The sequence below is a fragment of the Panthera pardus genome, unplaced genomic scaffold, assembly GCF_024362965.1.
Source record: "Panthera pardus isolate Hobbes unplaced genomic scaffold, ASM2436296v1 HiC_scaffold_27, whole genome shotgun sequence".
Taxonomy (NCBI): domain Eukaryota; kingdom Metazoa; phylum Chordata; class Mammalia; order Carnivora; family Felidae; genus Panthera; species Panthera pardus.
In genome coordinates, this window is record NW_026526843.1 from 81,539,494 (window position 1) to 81,562,347 (window position 22,854).

At 42.5% G+C, this 22,854-nt stretch overlaps 1 protein-coding gene across 2 annotated transcripts in view; it reads left to right on the forward strand.

Moving 5' to 3' along the window:
- Nucleotides 1–17,912, forward strand: part of SHROOM4 (shroom family member 4) — a 281,480-nt gene extending 263,568 nt beyond the window's left edge. For both annotated transcript variants that reach the window (XM_019417508.2, XM_019417509.2), the window contains 5 exons: nt 2,324–3,130; nt 7,955–8,104; nt 8,977–9,157; nt 13,848–14,117; nt 15,421–17,912. In XM_019417508.2, coding sequence (XP_019273053.2) covers nt 2,324–3,130; nt 7,955–8,104; nt 8,977–9,157; nt 13,848–14,117; nt 15,421–15,690 — 1,678 coding nt within the window. In that variant the 3' untranslated portion in view covers nt 15,691–17,912. The remainder of the gene's footprint in view (nt 1–2,323; nt 3,131–7,954; nt 8,105–8,976; nt 9,158–13,847; nt 14,118–15,420) is intronic.
- The last annotated feature ends 4,942 nt before the right edge of the window (nt 17,913–22,854 follow it).

The following is a 22,854-nucleotide window of genomic DNA, read 5'->3' on the forward strand; positions in this document are numbered from 1 at the left end:
CTAGATAAATTAGACACACAAGATCTCTGCTCTCATGGAGCTTACATTTTAGTTAGTAGAGCACAAAATAAACAAGTAAAATTAGATATGTGATATAATATTAGGTGGGGATGTATGTACTGAGAAAGAACAAAACAGAAAAAGGATAATTAAGGATAAGTCATCTCTATTTTAGATAAGGTGGTCAGGAAAGGCCTCTGCTTATAGCATTTGTCATCCTTTTACTTTACAATAACCATCATGTTTGTTTGTTTCCTGATGGAGGAAATGCCAGGTGGAACAGTTTGCACACAAGGAGTTGTTATAATCCTAAGGAACTATAGGTGGCCAAAGGCCCAAATGAGATTATGGATGTGAATTTCTGATCCATGTGAGTGATGAGCTAGCCAGGATGGGGACTGGAGATGAGCTAAGTGAAAGAGATTTTGTTCTTCATTCTATCTGAGCTTGGCTATCATTATGTATATTATTATTTCTTAAAGAAATATTCTCGGTTTTCAACATGACTATTGAATGGGTATTCTGTCTGATGATTTAATTAAACTGCTGGAATTTCCTGTCACTAAGCAGTACTTACTTAGCATGATGCTGATTGCTCACAGGCTACAGCAGGAAGCCCAGATCTTCTGGTATAGAGGGCTTAACTCTTTATACTCTGAGCCTAAAGAGATGTCCTTTGACTTTGGTCACTCTTTATTAGACAGAAGTTTGCCTTTTTATGCATATTTTTGTATATATTTAAATAAACCTGTACTTCTTTCTTTAAATATTTTTTCTATTGCTTATAAGAATCTCATTTTGCCTCACAAGTGATAGTCTTTTTAATTTTCTCAGTGTTTTTTTCTTATAAACATATACTATATATACATGTATACACATATATCTATTAAAATACACACACACACACACACACACACACACCCTTAACTCTTGAAGCTGCAATTTATTTTGGTATATAATAGAAGGTACAGCTCTAAATGTCACTGCTCTGCAGTTATCTCAAAACATTTTTTTAATATCATTTTTTATCTCCTTGTTATGGAAGGTGAATTATAGATGATGTTTTTATAGATAGCTTGATATGTTTCTGGAGTTTTCATTCTGTTATATTAATCAGTAACACACTGTTTTAATTATAATTGCTTTATAACATGCTTAATCCCTTACCCTCATTTCTTCTGTAGCAAAATACTTTTTAATATTATATCTTACTTTATTTTGCAGGTTAATAAAAAATGCTGTTGTTAAAAATTCCTGTTGAGAATTCTGAGGAGAATTGCATTAGGAGGATCTATTCTAAACCCCAAGTAGCAAGCATTTGTAAATTTCCTGCTTGATATTTTTTGGTGCTAATATAAAAGCTTGGACAGAAAACATGTCATATTCATGATATAGCTTGCATCTGGAGAGGCATCAGGGGAATAGAAGTGGGGAGTGAAACAAAGGCTATTAGCATTTCTTTAAAAAAATCATAAAGTATAGATGGCATGGTATTAAAATGTGCTAATCCGGGGTGCCTGGGTGGCTCAGTCGGTTGAACGTCCGACTTTGGCTCAGGTCATGATCTCATGGTTTGTGGGTTCAAGCCCCGCATCAGGCTCTGTGCTGACCTCTTGCTCAAAGCCTGGAGTCTGCTTCAGATTCTGTGTCTCCTTCTCTCTCTGCCCCTCCCCTGCTCACGCTTTGTCTCACTCTGTTTCTTAAAAATAAATAAATGTAAAAAAAATTTTTTTTTAATAAAATGTGCTAATCCTGGGCAGTAGGTGGGAACATGAATATTTATTATAGCAATCTCTGTATGTTTCTAAATATTTAAAATTTTTGTGATTAAAAACAAAGCAAACAAAAACAATATAACAGGATAACCAGATTTGTAAGCCCCAGTACACAGCACATTCAATCTGAGTGCTACAGAGTGGGCGTAGTGCATGTATCCAACTTTGGAGTTAGACTGTCCAGGTTCAAATCCCAGCTCTACCACTTACTAGCTTTACAACCCTGAGCAAGTTACTTAAACTGCCCATGCCTCAGTTTTCCTGGCTGTAAAATTGGGATGATAATAATAGCTACCTCCTAGGGTTATTGTATTAACTAAGTTAACACTGGGAAAGCACTTAAAACAGTACCTGGCACGTAGTACACACTCAATAAGTGTTAGCTATCAATATTATGTGTTAGTATTACTATTCTTATTATTTCATCTACTATGAATATTTGCATCTGTTTTTGGCCGTTGTAAATTTTACACAAATGATTTTATCCAAAATAGGGGGCCACCTGCAACTTGCTTGTTTTACACAATCCTCATCTTGCTGTTTTGCAGAGAAATGGCTCGTTCCAAGGCTAGCTTTTCGTGGGCAACTCCGTTCGATCCTTGCCTTGAGAACCCAGCACTGGGCTTGTCAAGCTACCGAGCAGTCTCTTCTCTTGACCTCCTTGCAGACTTCAAGCACTCTTCAAAAAAAACAGAGGAAACTTCTGTTTATGAGGAGGGGAGCTCCATGGCCTCCATGCCCCACCCACTGCGCAACCGTGCCTTCTCCGAAAGCCATATAAGCTTGGAGCCCCAGAGCTCCCTGGCCTGGAGGCAGCATAGGAGAGAGCTCTTTACTAAGGTTGAGACCCAGCCGGATCCTCTGGGAGCCAGGAAGAAGGCCTTTCCTCCTCCTCGCCCTCCTCCTCCAAACTGGGAGAAGTACAGGCTTTTCCGTGCAGCCCAGCAGCAGCAGAAGCAGCAGCAGCAGCAGCAACAGCAGCAGAAGGAGGAGGAGGAAGAGGAGGAAGAAGAGGAGGAAGAGGAGGAAGGGGCAGAGGAAGAAGAGGAGGGGGAGGAGGAGGAGGAGCTGCCACCCCAGTATTTCAGTTCAGAAACCACTGGTACCAGTGCCCTCAATCCTGAAGAGGTCCTGGAGCAGCCACAACCCCCGGGCTTTGGCCACCTGGAGGATTCAAGGCAGGGATCAGAAAGCCTCTCAGCAGAGCAAGAGTCCTTTGGTCTCCATTCCAGCAATTTCCTGCCTCCAATAAGGGGACACTTGGGCTCTCAACCTGAGAAGGCTCAGCCCCCTTGCTATTATGGTATTGGTGGCCTTTGGAGAACATCAGAGAAGGAGACCACTGATTCCTCCAAGTAAGTGCTTATGAAACAAAGGTCCCCAAAGAGGCTGCAGCATGAGTTTGCAATATCACCTCCCGGCTGTGTGACCTTTGATCAATGAATTAAACTGTTCCCAGCTTCATTTTTCTCACCAGGAAAATGGGCATGATTATACCTATTCTACACAGTTGTAAATATGAAGATAATCTGTATAAAGCCGAGAGCCCCACGTGTAGCTCATAGTAGGTACTCAGTAAATAGTAGCTGCTGGTGTTCTTAAATATCACTATCAAAATACACTATTATTCCTCAGTTTGTCTTTAAGGTATGCATCAGTTTCAGGCTTGTGAGCCAGAAGGCATTACTTTTTTTTTTTTAGTTTATTTATTTTTGAGAGAGAAAGCAAGGGAGGGGCAGAGAGAGAAGGAGAGAGAGGATCCCAAGCAGCCTCTGCACTGTCAGAGCAGAGCTCAATGTGGGGCTCGAACTAACAAACCGAGAGATCATTACCTGAACTGAAATCAAAAGTCAGATGTTCAACAAACTGAGCCACCCAGGCACCCCTGAGCCAGAAGGCATAAACCCTTGTTCCCTTATGGCATTTCCCAAAAGCCTGGCTCAGGCCCTTTTCTGCCTTTTCTTTTGCTTGCTCTCTAGAATAAGAGGCCAGCTCACAACCTGACCTACCTCCATTCTAGGCCCTGCCTGGGCTTCTAAGCTCTTCCCTCACCCCCAGCAGCAAAGGTATACCTGGAGTTGGGCCCTTTATGCCCTGCTTATTCCTTATAATAGGTAAGGGCACTCTTTTCCTCTTCCACATTCTCTATTCCCCCCACCCTTGTCCCCCCGCCTCTTTGCATTTGCCTCAGTGGGCAATAGGTGGTAGTTGATTGGGTGAGCTGCCTGGGCAGGGAGACCAAAGCAGGAGTGTAGTCTAGCCCCAGGACTGCTCGTGTTGGCTTCCCTGTGCCAGTGCTCATCTGCATGCCCTGTAGCACCTGGTTGTCTGCTTGGTTCCGAAGCAGAGGAGCTTGGGCCTCAGTTCTGCCAGTCATCCTGCTGAGAGCTCAAGCAATGCTCTGATGGGGGTGGGGGGTGGGGGGGCCTGGTATCTATCCCAGAAGTGCTTTCTTTAAATCCCTTTATAGAAGGTACTTGCCTGAGATTTGTTGCTATTAGAAGTACCTTGTTGGGGGGCGCCTGGGTGGCTCAGTCGGTTGAGCGTCCAACTTCGGCTCAGGTCATGATCTCACGGTTTGTGAGTTCGAGCCCCGCGTCAGGCTCTGTGCTGGCAGCTCAGAGCCTGGAGCCTGCTTCAAATTCTATGTCTCCCTCTCTCTCTGCTCCTCCCTGGCTCATGCTCTGTCTCTCTCTCCTTCAAAAATAAATAAAAACATTAAAAAAAAGAAGTACCTTGTTGGGGCACCTGGGTGGCTCAGTCAGTTGAGCATCTGACTTCAGCTCGGGTCATGATCTTGAGGTTCGCGAGTTCAAGCCCTACATTGGGCTCTGTGCTGTCAGTGCAGAGTGCACTTCAGATCCTCTGTCCCCCTCTCTCTCTGCACCTCCCCCACTTGTACGCTCTCTCAAACATAAATAAAACATTTAGAAGAACCTTGTTATCGTGTCTTTTACTGACACACAAATCCTTTACTGAGATCTGGGCTATCTGGAGCTAAATGAGAAGTTTTCTGGCATAAGGTGCTACCAGTAAGACACTACAGGGCCTGGCTCCTAGATACTGTGAGAATCTATCAGATCCCTAGCACCTGCTTCTCAAGCTATCCATCTAGCCAGAAGCGTTCTTACCGTTATTAGAAAACATTTTGTGGAAAGTGACTGTGATTGTTACTGGTCACAGCAGGGAGAAGGGAAGGCGACCTAGCACACAGTAGGCACTTAACATTTCAGAAGAAAGAACAGAAAAATGAAGGGTCAAACATGTATTAAGCATTTGCTGTGTGCCAGACACTGGTAGTCATTTTATATGACTGCGGGCCATTAATTACTCCCATTTGACAGATGAGGAAACTAAAGCTAAGAAAGATAAGAGACTAACTCAGAATTGCACAGCAAAGATTCCAAAGTTAGATCTTTGTTACTCTAAAACCTATGCTTAATTTGCTATTCTAGGCAGCCTTTCTCAGAGAGATCTTGTTCTTGCAATAGGCTGAGCCTTTACCAGGCCCTCTTGTTCCCTGTAGGGCAGTGTGTACAAGAGGTAGTAGTTCCAGGCTCCAGACTTGCCCCTTTCAGCCTCCTAGTCCTTCCTCCTTCATGTACCTCCTTCATGTACCTTGGCCCCTTGGCCAGAGAGAAAGAAACTGCTATTACTAGAGATCTTGTAACTTGTTCCAGAGATTTATTTCTTTTGATGACTTTGGGATGCGAGGAGAAACATTTGTTTGCACACAGCTTTAGCTTGTGGCTGCAAAAAATCAATTACAGATGCTTCTTTGAATGATTTAGATTTAAGGAACAGCATTATTCCCAACATAGCTAATATTTTTGGCCTGCTTACTATGTGCCAAGCATTGTTCTAAAGTAAGCACTTTTATGTGTTGATTGATTTAATCTTCACAACCAACTTATGAAATAGATATCATTGGTGTGCTACATCTTTTAGAATGAGGAATTACAGGTGGCTAAAGGAACCTGCAGAAGACCACAGGTAGCCAGAACCCAGGCCGTCTGGTTCACTGTGCCCATTGCATCCTCATAGGATCTCTGGGCTCCTTGAGATCTTATTCCAGATTCTTGCAGAACATAGAGTTCTAACCAGAAGGAAGTGGCTTTAAGATTTTGTAAGGGAGGGGCACCTGGGTGGCTCAGTCAGTTAAGTGTCGGACTTCGGCTCAGGTCATGATCTCGAGGTCCATGAGTTCCAGCCCCACGTTGGGCTCTGTGCTGACAGCTCGAGCCTGGATCCTGCTTCAGATTCTGTCTCCCTCTGTCTCCACCCCTCCCCCGTTTGTGCTCTCTCCTTCTCTCTCTCTCTCTCTCTCAAAATAATAAGCATTTTAAAAATTTAAAAAAAGATTTTGGGGTGCCTGGGTGGCTCAGTCGGTTAAGCGTCCAACTTTGGCTCAGGTCATGATGTTGCGGTCCATGAGTTCAAGCCCCGTGTAGGGCTCTATGCTGACAGCTCAGAGCTGGAGCCTGCTTTGGATTCTGTGTCTCCCTGTCTAGGCCCCTCCCCTGCTTGTGCGCTCTCTCTCTCTTTCTCTCTCAAGAATAAATAAACATTAATTTTTTTAAAAAAAGAAGGCTTTGTAAGGGAGAAGTGTTAGAACGAGTAGATACATATTTTGAATCTAAAATGCAAAAAACCCCAAAGACATCCTAATTTCAGCCAAGTCAAACCAGAGTGTCTCTGTAACCCACCTACTATTCAGTTAGAAAACACTATGATACATGTAGGAGCAGGTTAGTGAAATTTCCAAGTGTTGCTTAAGTCTCAAAACTGGTTCAAGTATAGGTATAGTTTGCTTCCTCAACTCCATGCATTTCCTCTCAGTGCTCTGCAGAAGGAATTTGATTTTTGCTTCAATGTTCATTATCAACTGCAGAATATGTTCTCAAAGATCTCCTGTACCCTCTGCCCTATTAGTGGAGATTATGAGGAAAGGAACACTAGGACATATAGTGCCTAATATGATACACTGTAATATGGTGCAGGGCTGTGTCTGCTGTGAACTCAGTCTATAATTAGCACACCCTTTTAAAAATATTTCCAGGTGTTTTTTTTTAAATTTTTTAATGTTTATTTTTGAGAGTGAGAGCAAGATGGAGCATGAGTGGGGGAGGGGCAGAGAGAGGGAGACACACCATCTGAAACAGGCTCCAGGCTCTGAGCTGTCAGCAGAGTGAACCATGAGATCATGACCTGAGCTGAAGTCAGATGCTTAACTGACTGAGCCACCCAGGTGCATCAAAATACATATACATATATATATTTCCAGTTTTACTGAGATATAATTGGCATACAGCCACATCCTTTTTCCTCTTCATTCTGTGTTTTTAGTAACTTCTGAGTCAGAACTCTCACACATACCCTAAATATATTTTTCTTATAAGTAAGAATTCCCTAAGTTCATACATTCATATTCCCTCCAGAATGTTCTCTTGTCTGTTAATATAGATATAGTCCAGCCATAAAAGCCCTTACATGCAAAGTTTTATATTATATCAAGTTGTCCCTTTGGCAATATAGCATTATGTCTAAAAACATAGATTCTGGAGTTAGCTTACCTAGGTCTAAATCCTGGATCTGTCATTTACTGGCTGGTGACATTGGTGAACTCACTTTCCCTCTCAGTTCTCATGTTCCTTATCTATAAAATGGTTGTCATGAGCATTACATTTTATAGATATATCTACACACACACACACACACACACACATCTTAAGACAGCTTCCAGGGCATGGTAAGCACTATGTGAATATTAGCTAGTATTGCTCGTCTATTAGTGTTATTAGCTTAAAAACCTACATGTAAAATGAATACCTCAGATGAGGAATATTGGCATGCCCAAGTTTCTTTTGTGTGATGAATTAGAAGACAGCATAGCATGAATCAGTAAATAGCTGTGAAGCCCTTTAACCATTATTTTTGACCTTTATCTAAGAGCTGCAAGTAGCTGCAAAAATGACTAATGAGTTACTTCTATTTTTCCTTTCAACTAGAGGTTAGCAAAGGGGCAGTGACACAGGCAGGTGGAGGGTAGGGGTGGCTGGTAGACAACAAGAATATACTGGGGTGTTGGCCTCCTTCTCACATAAACCATGGGTGGAATTATTGCCCTTCCATCACTGAAACCTGACATTGAAGCTTTTCTATTTCCTTCCTCACACCAGACCAGAAGCCTTGATGGCAGAAGAGTCCAAACCCAAGCCAGCATGGAGCCAGAGCTACTTCTTTCCTGAGGAGCAGTTCTCTTTCATGGGCTGGAGCTCTGAGAAGCAGCACCTCAGTCCCATGGGCTTCAGTGAATCCAAGACAACAGGGTCTGCCATTCCACTTGTCAAGCCCCTGGGTGCCACTGGTCCCATTTTTTCCCCATTTCATTCTGCAACCATGGAGGAGACTGGGGCCACTGGGGATATGCCAGAAGTGGAGAGATCCTATCCCTTCCCAGGCCGAAGGCCTGCTTCACAGGCAGTCTCAGAAGAGCTCATGAGATATGTGGTAGGCCGTGACAAGTCCCTGGCACAGGTCTTAACCCCGGCCTCCAACATGGTGACCACTGCTGAGGTCATGGGTGACCTCTTTGCTGTGGGAGATCTGCAGTGGAGGGGCCATTTCAAGCAGGAGTGGCACCATCAGGAAAGAAGAAATAATGAGAGTGTCCAGGAAAGCCACAGGGTGCTTTTGTAAGCAAGCTGACTAGATAGAGCAGAAGAAGGCAGGGATCTGGGATGGGTAGGAGGGAGGTCAGCAGTCTTGGAGGATGAAGAGGTAAGGTCTCAGCCATATCCCTATCACTGCCTCCTTCCCTGGGGATTCATACACTGGGGCCATAAACCCAGGGGCATCATGGAAGATCAGAAGCCCAGAACTTTGGGGACCTGCCAGTTTTTCTGGATCTTAGTAGGGTGATGAACAAACCAAATCATCTCTAAAGAAGTCCCCCTACCTATGATAGTCAGGGGCATAGAAATAGCCTCCCAAGTTCTCAAAGTTGGCCTTGACTTGGCTTCTAGGTAATCTTCATGTGGCCTGTTTACATGTCAACAGTGCTTCCTGGTCCATTATTTCCTTATTTCATAGCTCCATTGGTGAAGCAGGGTCCCATTTTTACAGATGGGGAAATCAAGAAGCAGAAAGGTCAAGAGCCTCTCAGCAGAAGTGCTCAAATGGTCATTCTTTGTTTCCACAGACAAGAGTTTCAGCACTTCTTACCTCCTCCAGGGGCCCCAGGGATCCCCACCTCTTACTCAGCTTATTACAATATTTCGGTGGCCAAGGCAGAGCTGTTGAACAAGTTGAAAGACCAACCTGAGATGGCAGAGACTGGCCTGGGAGAGGAAGAAGTTGACCATGAACTGGCTCAAAAAAAGGTGACATTTTTTTGATATGACTTAGATTTTCAGCATTTAGTTTAAGTATCTGGAAGTTGACCTGTCCTCTACGCTTCTCCAGAACAACTTGGTATATTCCCATATTTTCAGTATGGAAATAAAATAGCTTCTCTGTGTTTCTCAGAAATGTTTCTCCAGTCTCCTTTTGACCCAGCAAATACTAGTAATAATAGTAGTAGAAATCATAATCATCATCACTGTGTCTCTTGAATCTTTAAAATAATTCGACAACGATCCCCTTTTTACTGGTTGAGAGGATTAGGTTGCCCAGGGTTACAGACTAAGTGGTAGATCTAGGACTTGAAGTCAAGACTGTCTCACTTTCTACTGTATCATGACATCCCCCTCTGAAATAAGCCAGCCTTGCAAGTAACTCACCTCCCGTGGCACATCAGAGTTTTTGCCAATGAGTTCTAACCAATCCAGCCACTGACTGTATTCTCTGTAACTTTCTGGGAGATGAAATAGATTGACTAAGCAAGAGAAGGAGAAATTATGGCCTGGTAAACTTTAGTATTTATTTGCAAGAATAATCAATAATTTCTTAAAAGCACTAGAATGATCAACAGAAATTATGTTGTTCTGAAGCCTACCCATTCTTCCTCTAAGCATCACTAGGCTGGTTTTCTTTTTTTCTTCTTTTTTTTCAATATATGAAGTTTATTGTCAAATTTGTTTCCATACAACACCCAGTGCTCATCCCAAAAGGTGCCCTCCTCAATACCCATCACCCACTCCCCCTCCCTCCCACCCCCCATCAACCCTCAGTTTGTTCTCAGTTTTTAAGAGTCTCTTATGCTTTGGCTCTCTTCCACTCTAACCTCTTTTTTTTTTCCCTTCCCCTCCCCCATGGGTTTCTGTTAAGTTTCTCAGGATCCACATAAGAGTGAAACCATATGGTATCTGTCTTTCTCTGTATGGCTTATTTCACATGGATGGAACTGGAGAGTGTTATGCTAGGCTGGTTTTCTAATCAAATTCCTGGAATCACTTTGCCCTCCCTGTACTTATTCATTTTATTTCATAAGCAAATAGGATTTCCATGGCAACCCCAAAGGCCCAATTTACCACTTTGTGGACAACTGAACTCAACATAAACTGCTCCTCTGCCCATAATTTTCATTCAGGATATGACCTGTAGGAAAACTGAAGGCCATTTGCAAGAGACACCCCCACCACTTTCAAAGCAAAATGTCAGGGAAGTAATTGAAATCATGGTGGTATCAAAGTTTTATTGATCCAGATGCCTACCTCCTTGGATCCCGTGTTCCCTGAGCATGGCAAGGCTGCTCCCAGCTTACTCAGGACCTTTCTTTAGGAGCAAACCTAATAAGAGTCTGACCAGGAAAAGAGAAAAATGATCAGAAATGTCAAAGGACAGAACAGCAGATAGTGATTTGAAGTGATTATCAGGGTGGGGCGGGGGGGGGGGATGAGGGGGAGGGGTGGCTAGGACAGTTTTTGTCTCTGAGGACAGGTGAAGAAGGTCACCTATTTGCAATATCCTAGAAAAGCAACTCAACTCAAACAGGGTCTGTGATGACTCCTCAGATCTATTCAGTACACTTTCTCCAGGGTTGAAGTTCAGGTTGCAAAGCCCAGGTGCCAAGAAACAAAGGGCTCTCTTTTCTTGCATCCTTCTAGATCTTGGGAACTGAAGAGCTGGGATGGGTAGGTGATTTTCCAAGTTGACCGTTTGGCCCCCACCCCTCCCTTGACCCTGGCACTGACTTTTGTTTGGGAGAGCAGAGGGTAGGTATATAACTGGGAGTCTTTGGTATCTAATTGTGTTGCTTTGTTTCTATCATTGATTCCTAATTCCTAGTAGGTTTTAGAATTTCCCCTAAATGTAAACCTATGACACTTTAGATTTAAGATCATGGTGATCTCCTGACCTTTGGCCAGTTCTGAAATATGATAATAGGCCCTGGACCCAGATCAGGCTCTCTTGGTCTTGGTCACCTTGGACATGTCTAAATAACCTACTAGAAAGGAGCACATGCTAGAAAACTACAAACCTATGTATGGTCCCAGAGTACATGGGCAGGAATAATAATAAAACAAGCACTGAAGCAGACTTCAGTATATACATACAAGATACAGAATGCTATTGTAAGCATGTAACCTGTATTAGAACAATACTATGAGGTAGGTGCTATTGTTGTCCTATTTTTTTAGATGGGGAAATTGAGGGGCACCTGGGTGACTCAGTCTGTTGAGCCTGACTCCAACTCAGGTCATGATCTTGTGGTTTGTGAGTTCAAGCCCTGTGTCGGGCTCTATGCTGACAGCTCAGAGCTTGGAGCCTGTTTCAGATTCTGTGTCTCCCTCTCTCTCTGCCCTTCCCCTGCTCATGCTCTCTCTCTCTCTCTCCCTCTCTCACTCTCTTTCTCACTCCCTCTCTCTCTCTCTGTCTCTAAAAAATGAATAAACATTAAAAAAATTAGATGGGGAAATTGAGTCACAGAAAGGTTGAGTAATTTGCTCAAGGTCACACCAGTGCTTTGTGGCAGAACTAGGGTTCAAGCCCAAGTAGTTCTTGCACTAGAGTTCATGCTCTTAACCATGATGCGATGCTTGATCTGCTGGGGCAGGTCAATTCTCGTTAGGACTTTGCAGTAGACAATCATCTATTATCTCAGAGTGCCTGGTAATAATAATAATAACAATAGCAGCAGCAGCAGCAGCAGCATCCACTCTACCACACTACCTTCCTGGGAGTGGAGTTCCAGAACTGGTTATACCTACAGGGAAGACAAATCAGAAGACACAGGCAGTGCTTCCCTTAAGAAACTTACCATCAATAGGAGAGGGATCAGACGTACCCACATGAAACAGGGAATGAGCCACTTCAAATTACACTATAGGTCCTATTTCTGAAAGGCAGGAGAGTTCAGAAAAGAAAGACTCATTAAGGGAAGCAGAAGCTTCCATGAGGGAGGGTGGGAGCAAAGCTGGGCTCTGAAGAAAGAATGGGAATAGCCAAAGTGAAGGAAGAGATTGAGAGCAGGTAGAACTGCATAATGCAAATCAGGAACACCAGGGTGAGTGTGGTGAACACAGAGGAGAACGAGAAGCTAATCATGAAAGTTTTGGAGCCCTGAGATTGGAATGGTAGGGCAGGGTCAGACTGCATAATAACAATAGCAGCCAGCCTTGATTAAACACTTAGTCCATGTTAAGTCCTTTGCATGCATCATGTCGTTCAGTCCTTATTACAGTTCAGCGAAGTGGGTATTACAATTTGTACCCACTCTGCAGATAAAAAAAGTAAAACACCATGAGACATTCACACATGTCACACAGCCAGGAAGTTGGCAGAGCTAGTAGTCCAAGCTGAAGTCATTGGGACTTCAGAACTCACAGTCTTAACCAAAAGGCCTCAGAGGCCAAATGGAGGGAGGGAAGGAAGATCCGGCACAGTGTCATACACACCAGAGGTACTTCAGTGGATTGAAGGGGAAAGAATGAAGCCAGAGGCAAATATTTGACAATACTTTTCCAACCTATGCTCTCACAAGCATTCCAGTTCCTGTTTATTAAATAGTCTCTTTTCCAAAGAAGACATCCAGGTGGCTAACAGACACATGAAAAGATGCTCGACATCACTCATCATCAGGGAAATATAAATCAAAACTCCAATGAGATACCACCTCACACCTGTCAGAATGGCTAACATTAACAACTCAGGCAACAACAGGTGTTGATGAGGATGCAGAGAAAGAGGATCCTTTTCACACTGTTGGTAGGAATGAAAACTGGTGCAGCCATTCTGGAAAACAATGTGGAGGTTCCTCAAAAAGTTAAAAATAGAACTACCCTATGACCCAGCATTTGCACTACTAGGTATTGATCCAAAGAATACAAAAATGCTGATTCAAAGGGGCACACGCACCCCAATGTTTATAGCAGTGCTATCAACAATAGTCAAATTATGGAGAGAACCCAAACAAATGTCCATTGACTGGCTAATGGATAAAGAAGATGTGGTGTGTGTGTGTGTGTGTGTGTGTGTGTGTGTACAGTGTTCAAAAAGGATGAAATCTTGCCATTTGCAACAATGTGGATGGAACTATAGTGTATTATTTTAAGTGAAATAAATCAGAGAAAGATAAATATCATATGATTTCACTCATATGTGGAATTTAAGAAACACAACAGATGAACATAGGGGAAGGGAAGGAAAAATAAGATAAAAAGAAAGGGAGGCAAACCATAAGATACTCTTAACTACAGAGAACAAACTGAAGGTTGCTGGTGGGGATGTTGGGTAGGGGGATATATACATACATATATGCTGGTTCAAATTTATTTTGAAAATACAGATTTCAGTAAGTATAAATTAAACAAGACTAAGCTATTAAAAAATAGTCTCAGCAAGTGTTTATTAAGTTACATCTGGCAAATGAGAATTAGCCCATGGGTATCACTTATCTAATGCCAAGAAGTTTGGTGGTGACTGACTCCTGCAAGATATGAAGAGATGAGAGGGAGGGTGGCTATTCAAAAAACTTGAATTGCTCATGACTTGCTTGGGTTTCCTTTGTTTCTGGTAATGGGTAGAGCCTGCCATCTGTTCCATGGATCCCAAAACAGAGGTTACAAGCACAGATCAGTTTCTGTCAGTCCCCATTCTCATCCTTTGCCTTCTCCTGTTTATTTCTCCTAGATACAGCTTATTGAAAGCATTGGCAGAAAACTGTCGGTCCTGCGGGAGGCCCAGCGAGGACTGCTAGAGGACATCAGTGCCAATTCTGCCCTTGGGGAGGAGGTGGAGGCCAACCTGAAAGCTGTCTGTAAATCCAATGAGTTTGAAAAATACTGCTTGTTTATCGGGGACCTGGACAAAGTGGTCAACCTGTTGCTGTCACTCTCTGGACGACTAGCCCGAGTGGAGAATGCTCTCAACAGCATTGATTCAGAAGCTAACCAGGAGAAGGTAGAGTTGGGGTCTCTGGGGTATAGATGGAGGTAAATGCCATTGGTTTCTTCTCAGGGCCCCCTCTTTCAAGTTTGGCTTGTCTTGGAGACAGTAAAGCATAATGTTAAGAGTGCGGGCACTGGCTTTTAAGTGCCTTGCAATTCTGGCTCTACCAATAATTAGCTATGTGACTATGGGCAGCTTACTCAACTATACTCTACCTCAGTCTCTTCAAAAATGGGGTGAACATACTACCTAACTCATAGGATTGTGAGAATTAAATTAGTCCACAGTAATTACTTAAAACAGGTCCTGGAATAGGGTAAACACTGAATCAGTTCTAGCTGCCAGTAGTAGTGGTAACAGTAGTAGTAGTGATGGTGGTATTGATAGTGATAGTGGTAGTAATAGTAGTAATGGCAGTGGTGGTATTGATGGCAATAGTGGTAATAATAGTATTAGTGGTATTTGTACTGATGGTGGTAGTAATAGTAGTAGTAGCAATAGTGGTGTGCGTATTGGCAGTGATAGTGGTAATAATAGCAGTAGTGGTGGTGGTAGTGGCATTGGTAGTGATAGCAGTGATAGTAGTAGTAGTGGTATTGGTACTGATGGTGGTAGTAATAGTAGTAGAATAGTGGTGGGGGTATTGGTGGTAATAATGGTGGTAGTAGTAGTACTAGTACTAGTACTAGTACTAGTACTAGTAGTGGTAGTAGCAGCAGCAGCAATTTTACCTCACTTTCTCTCTGAGTTAGAGGAAGAGGTCTCACCAAGTAGTTGAAATTGGGAGTCTGTCATTTTCATGGGTTGGGCCACACTGTGTACATTCCAGAACCAAACCTACATCACCTTTCCATATACAAGTGGTTTGGGATACAAATTTGAATCCACAATAAGAAGCACTCAGGCATGTGCATACACACACAGACACATACACTCACACATGTACACCCACACAGAGACACATACCATCTTGAAAGCACTGTCATAGTGATACCTATTCTCCAGGTGGAAGGGGTCTGAGCTGGCTTTGTCAGAGCCTTCCCCCACCCTAACCCCAGGGGTGGTCCATGGATTAAAGACTGCTTAGAGATGGAAAGAGGTGAATGCATATAGCCCCGCCCAGTATCACTGTTGTATTTATCCTCCCCCTGCCATAGCACAGAAGGGCTTTTGCCTGAAGGTGGACTTCAGGGCAGGAAATATAGGACTGATCAGTTAGTAGAGTGGGGAGCTGCTGTGCTCCACTGTGGAGCAGTGGGTTAGTGAGATGACTAGTAACTGGGATGGCTCTTAATTGGTCTATCTGATTCCCCAGTTGGTCCTGATAGAGAAGAAGCAGCAGCTGACAGGGCAGTTGGCAGATGCCAAGGAGCTGAAGGAGCATGTGGACCGCCGGGAGAAGTTGGTGTTTGGCATGGTCTCCCGCTACCTGCCTCAGGACCAGCTCCAAGATTACCAGCACTTTGTGAAGATGAAATCTGCTCTCATCATCGAACAGCGAGAGCTGGAAGAGAAAATCAAGCTTGGGGAAGAACAGCTCAAATGTCTCAGGGAGAGCCTACTCCTGGGGCCCAGCAATTTCTAATTCCACCAGCAGACTGTCACACCATCCCCGCCCAGCCACAACGGGAAGTGCTTTCAGTCTTCGTTAGCAGTTTGTTAGCAAGTAGATAGCAGTTTAGTTAGCAGTTTGTTCCATATCCTCTACCTTGTACATCTCTCACTGCCCCTTACCTAGCATTGCTCCCAACCAGCTAGGAGTTCCTGCTGAGGCCCCCAAGCCTCTACTCTAGGGAATAGATGCAAGAGCTAGGAGCTGCCTGCAGCAAAGGGTGATCATACAACCACACTCCCCTTCCCACGGTTTGCACAGGCAAGTGCTCACCACACACAGAACCAACAAAGTGCCTTCATTCTTCTTGGTCCAAGGACTGCAAAGACACCATGCACTCACCACCCACCCATGCCCCAATCAGCCTCTCAAGGCTCAGAGAGAAGCTGCCTGTGCAGCTCCATTCTGCCCAAGGCTCAAAGCCCAGCCATTTCCCACAGAGATCTGGCTGTCTTGAGAGCATCACTTCCCACCAGTTTAAGGGCCTCACCTAAGCTTTACAGTGGGAAGCACAGAAGGAGAAATTACACTAAACAGAATGTGAGCAAAGATCGGGAATCCCTAGGTGCCCTGCCAAAGCTAGGTTTAAACAAATGGGATCCACCCCCACTGGCCCCAGCATCTGGTTGAGGGGGAAGAGGCCTACTCCAACTAGTGTGGCCTTCCTCCTGTCCTCATACTTCTGGCTTACCACTTCCTGTTCCATCTTGCCTTTTCATTGCCAGTGGTCACCAGTGCCTACCCTAAGGGCTTCACACTATGGACCATTAATAGCTCTACTAAAGCTGACTTCTGGATACCCATTTCATTATTGGGATGAAGGGTTCTTTGTTGTATTTTAAATGGCCTTTTGATTTTATTTATTTTTATTTTTTGATTTATTTTTTCCTTTTGTAACTAATAAGGTGAGAAGAGGGGAGGTGGAAAGGGAAAAGGAATCCTAGAAGGAAAGCGTGTTCTGCAGATCAGCCTGGATTCACCATGGCTAGATGAGGGAATGCCAAGGCCTTAAATTCTTCCCACCAAACACTACAAGTGTCTAAGAAAGGAGTTCTCACCTTAAACTTAATTTACTATGGCCTGGCCCTATACTGAAGTCAGCAATGACCATAAGCTTAGCATTCCCCAATGGATTTCAGTTTTTTACTTATTTTTTCTCGAAACCAAAGATATCTGAAACTGACAAAAGTTCATCACCCATTTTTCTACTATCTCCCATCTAAGGAAATGGGTAGAAGTGAGCTCAGGAGGAGATCCTCTATCTCACAATTGCTTTCTCAGCCTGTGGCCTGACTCAGGGAACTGAAAGTCATGGTAGCTGGAAGCTCCAGCCAGGGCCAGCCCCCCAGAGCAAATTATGATCCAGCCAGGATCTTAGGCACACAAACAACTAATGCTGCTGTTGTTGCCAATTCCCTGACACCACTAGCCAGTTTCTGTCCTGGAAAATCCCTCAGGTGGGTGATGGCAGGAAGGGAATTGCGGCCAAACTCTGGCCTGTTATCCAGCTCAATTCCCCATTCCTTGCTCACTGGCACCCACAGTTCATACTGCACAGCTCTGTCCAACAAACCTGGGCATCTCTTCTAGTTACTGCTGAGTTCCTCAGGATCCTTGGAGGTTAATTGTAGCAGCAGGGATGCCTCATTCAACCAAAGGATTTGCCAAAGAACTTTGCTGCTGCTACAAATAGTGGTCTCTAGCTTCTGTTTCCTTTTCATTGTATTTGGAAACAATGGAAGAATCTTGGCCAGCAGGGTGTCCTGAGGGGGGCCCTGGGTATGCTCTTAGTATACTGCTGCTCTCAGAACCACTGTTAAAATGTCAACCTGCCATTCTCCCCTCAAGTGGAGAAGTCTACCCTATTCAGGAAGGCCGATGGCTCGTAAAAGGCTAGGCTTACCCAAGCCACATTTGAGGAAGGTGGGGGAGTGCTATGAATAGAAGCTATGGTTGCCATCTTTTTTTTTTCTTAAGCAGACTCTAGGATAAACAATGAGTAAGTTGAGACATCCTATATTGGGGGGTGAGGCCAATGTAGTCCATCATTCTAAGATTTTCTGGGGCCAGAATAGCTTTTTGGGAACACAGGCCAAGGTAAGAGTGGTCACTTGCCTGGGCATGATGACCGTGGTCTGGGTTTTTCTAGTCAGTGTTACATTGGTTGTACATTACATTTCTCACACAAAAAAGTACTATTGATTGTATTATTTTTGTCCCTTATCCCACCTGAAATTAAAGTTGAAACAAGAACACAAGGATGCTTGCTCACTTTCACACAGAAGAACGGTAGTTTCTAAAACACTTAATAACCACCAACCTATACTGATCAGTGAAGCTTGGCAGACAGGTGAAGTACCAAAAGGGAACTAATGCCCTGCGCTGCTGAGGCAGCAGTGCCATCGTGCCTCATAATGCTTCAGAGCTGCAATGTGGTGTCTCTCCCCTGTTCTCATTTCCTGGGCTCAGCCCTCTTGCAAGGCCTGCCAGGAGTAAGCAGTTTGGAAGGCAGGCCAAGGGATTTCCCCAAAGACAATTACTGGTCTTAATTTTTGCCGTCTCTCTTCAGATACTCATATAGGCCCCAGTGGGTAATAGGTTGATCTAGAGAGAGGAATCAGTACAAGAGTTACTATCACTTGTCCCTTCTCGCTCCCCCACCCCCACCTAGATAATTGAGTCTCCTTGAGTCCCACCAATTGCAGACCCAGCCAGGGTATAGTGGTAAATGCTCAAGGGGAATCTGAGAGAAAGAGGCAGACACACTAAAATCTCTAGAAAGGGAGAGACTGGAAGCAGAGGAACTGAGAGGGTGAAAGACAAAAAGTTTTTTTCAAGGCCAGAGTCAGGTTCTGTTTTCCATTTAACCTCGTGTCAAAAAGCTGCCCTGGGCACTAGAGCCATAACCTTTAACCCCCCATCTCCCTGAAGGTGCTGCTCTGTCAGTAGTACCAAGTCCCAGATGGAGGAAGCTGGGCACATTTACGGCCACTCCCTCCTGTCTGGAGCTTGGTGACTCCCACTGTCTTTGCCAAAGGAGTTGTCTATGCCAATAGTATTTCTTTAACAGACTATTGTATTCTTGGAAGATTAGTAGATCTTTAGAGGGGGGTGGGGCAGGGGACAGTTTCTATAAAGAACCAGTGTTTGTTGTACAACTGTTGGGGGTCATCTATGCCATGTTATTATTTTTCTGAATCTTATAGTTTCTGCAATTGTGTCCTCCACCATTCCCTTCTTGGCTGACATTGATATGTCTGCCAGATGGTCATCAAGGGTTATACTTCAATAAAAGGTGCTAAGGACAAAAAAAAAAAGAAATTATCTCACGTGTTTTGACTGAAGTGATGGAAATTCTCTAATATTCTGCTGAAAAATATTGGAAAACAATTTGGTCACATATCAATAATCCTTCATATGTAACTGTATGACCAGAGTCTTACCCACATCCCTAAACTCTTACCCTGGCCCATTGGGGATAGCATTGATGCTATACCATTCATTATCCCCAGTAAAATAATTCAGAATTCAGGAAGACTCAACAATAAGTGTAATCTCAAGTATAGACCTCAGTAGTATACAGAGTCCACTTCTGGAGTCTAGCCTAATCAGAGAGCTGAGACACCTTCTACACCTCCTCCAATCTTGAGTTCTACTATCTTCTACCTAATAGTCCAGTCTTATACCTTCCCTCTTCGCAACCTGGAAAGCAAGGTTCTCACTGACCAGCTCTCTCTAAATAACCTCATTTAGACCCAAATGCACTCCAGGAACCAACTCTGACACTTAAAAGCATACATTTTCCCTCAGTCTACACATTGTTTAAATTCCAACTGATCTCCTATTCTAGGTATCCAGTGTGGTAGAGTGGAAAGAGCCCAGTTTTGGCATTAAAATGAAATGTGTTCAAATCCTGGTTTTGCCACTTATTATATGAACCTGGGTTATTTTTTCAACTTTTGAGTTCATTTTTTATCTGTAAAATGGGAATAATAATATGTACCTTGCATAGTTGTGGCTTGAAACTAATAAATGAAAGTTACCAGCTGTCTACTGAGAAATGATTAGAAAGGCAGAATCCCAGCTCCACCCCATGCCCACTAATAGTCTGCATTTTAACTAGATTCCCAGAGGATTTATATGTATATTAAAGGCTGAGAAGCACTAACCTATCATAAACTTAGTACATGGTAACAACTTTATATTCTAGTCCTGATTTATTCAATTCATTCTTTTCTACTCCCAAGCATATTCTTGATCTTCTCATGCTGCTCCCAACTACCTGCCTAAATGAGTTCAGCAACATTGAGGATACAGGTTTGATACATAAAACCACTTGTGTCTCTACACACTAGTAATCAACAATTTGGAAACAAAATTAAGAAAACAATTCCATTTAAAAAATTATAAAAAGAAAATAGGGACACCTAGGTGGCTCAGTCCATTGAGCATCCAAGTCTTGATTTTGGCTCAGGTCATTATCTCATGGTTCTGAGATGGAGCCTCATGCTGACAGCACAGAGCCTGCTTGGGATGCTCTCTTCCTCTCTGTCTGCCTCTCCCCCACTCATGCACTCAAGCACATGTGCACTCTTTCTCTCTCAGAATAAACTTTTTTTTAATTATAAAAAATAAAACAATTCCACTTACAATAGCATCAATAAGAACAAAACAGGAATACATTTAATGAAAGAAATGTAACAATTTTATACTGAAAACTACAAAAATATTGTTGAAAAAAATTAAAATCTAAAAAAGTACTTAGACTAAAATCTATTTTAGATAACAATACTCCCCAAATTGATCTACACATTCAATCTAAAAGAATCTTAGCTGTCTTTTTTGCATAAATTGAAAAGCCAAACCTAAAATTCATATGAAATTGCAAGGGACCCAGAATAGTCAAAACAATCTTTAAAAAGAACTTGGAGAACTCACACTTCTCAATTTCAAAACTTATTACAAAGCTACAGTAATCAAGACAGTATGGTACACATACAAGGGTAGACATGTAAATAGAATATCATTGAGAGTACAGAAATAAGCCCTATATTTATGATCAGTTAATTTTTGATAATGGTTCCAAGACAATAAAAAATAAAGAATAGTTTTTCAACAAATGATGGGGGGGACAACTGGATATCCATATAGAAAAAAATGAAGTTAGACTCCTTCCTTACAACACACAAAAATCAACTAAAAAGAGATTATAAACCTAAATGTAAGAATTACATTTACATGGGGTACCTGGGTAACTTGGTTAGGCATCCGACTTTGGCTAAGGTCATGATCTCACAGTTCATGGGTTCAAGCCCTATGTCAGGCTCTGTGCTGACAGCTTAGAGCCTAGAGCCTGCTTCAGATTCTGTGTCTCCCTCTCTCTCTCTCTGCCTCTCCCCTGCTTACGTTCCCTCTCTCAAAAATAAATAAATAAATAAATAAATAAATAAATAATAAAACATTTAAATAATTACATTCACAAAAGAATTACAAAACGCTAAAAAGAAAACATGGGAGTAAATCATCTTGATATTGTGTTAGGCAATGATTACTTAGAACTCCAGAAGCACAAGTGGCAAAAGAAAATATAAATTGGAGTACATTAAAAGTAAAAACTATGCTGCAAACAATACTACCAAGAAAGTGAAAATATAATCCATATAATCAGAAAAATATTTACATATCATATATCTAATATTAGACTTTTATCTATAACATATAAAGAACCGTTACAGCTCAATAATAAAAATAACCAAAAAATGGGCAAAGAATCAGAATAGACATTTCTACAAAGAATAATGTAAATGGGCAATAAACATAGGCAAAGATGCTCAACACTGAGGAAATACAAATCAAAACAATGAGATACCACTTCATACACTATGATCAAAAAGACAATAACAAGTGTTGGTGAGGATGCAGAGAAATTGAAACAGTCCTACATTGCTGGTCGGAATGTAAAATGTTGTGGCCACATTGGAAAACAATTTGGCAGTTCCTTAAAATGTTAAATACAGAGTTTCCATGTGATTTAGCATTCTTCTTCTAGACATATACCTAACAGAACTGAAAACAAGTGTTCAACTCATGCAGTAACCTCTTTGACATCAGCGATAGCAACTTTTTTCTTTTCTTTTTTTTTTTTCTTTTTTTTTTGGTGATTTATTTATTTATTTTTTAAATATATGAAATTTATTGTCAAATTGGTTTCCATACAACACCCAGTGCTCATCCCAAAAGATGCCCTCTTCAATACCTATCACCCACCCTCCCCTCCCTCCCACCCCCCATCAGCTGCAACTTTTTTCTAGATATGTCTCCTGAGCAAGGGAAACAAAAGCAAAATTAAACTATTGGGTCTACATAAAAATGAAAAGCTTCTTCACAGCAAAGGAAACAATCAACAAAACTAAAAGCTGGGGCACCTGGGTGGCTCCATCAGTTAAGCATCCGACTCTTGCTTTTTGCTCAGGTCATGATCTCACAGTTTGTGAGTTCAAGACCCATGTTGGGCTCTGAGCTGACAGCTCAGAGCCTGCTTGGGATTCTCTTTCTCCCTCTCTCTGTCGCTCCCTTGCTCACTTGCACACACACACACTCTCTCTCTCTCCCTCTCTCTCTCAAAAATACTATTTAAAAAAACCCTAAAAGGCAACCTACAGAATGGGAAAATATGTTTCCAAGTGACATATGCACTAAAGGGCTAGTATCCAAAATGTATAAAGAATGTATAAAATTCAACATCCAGAAAAATTAATAATCCAATTAAAATGGGCAGAAGACATAAATAGATATTTTTCCAAAGAAGATATCCAGATGGCCAACAGACACATGAAAATATGCTCAACATCACTGATTATCAGGGAAATACAAATCAAACACAATGAAATATCACCTCACAACTGTAAGAATGGCTAAAATCAACAATACAAGAAACGAGGTGCTGGTGAGGATGTGGAGAAAGGGGAACCCAGTTGCACTGTTGGTGGGAATGCAAACTGATGCAGCCACTCTGGAAAACAATATGGAGGTTCCTCAAAAGTTAAAAATACAACTACCCTATGATCCAGCAATTGCACCAGTAGGTATTTACCCAAATATAAAAACACTAATTCAAAGGGATACATGCATCCCTAT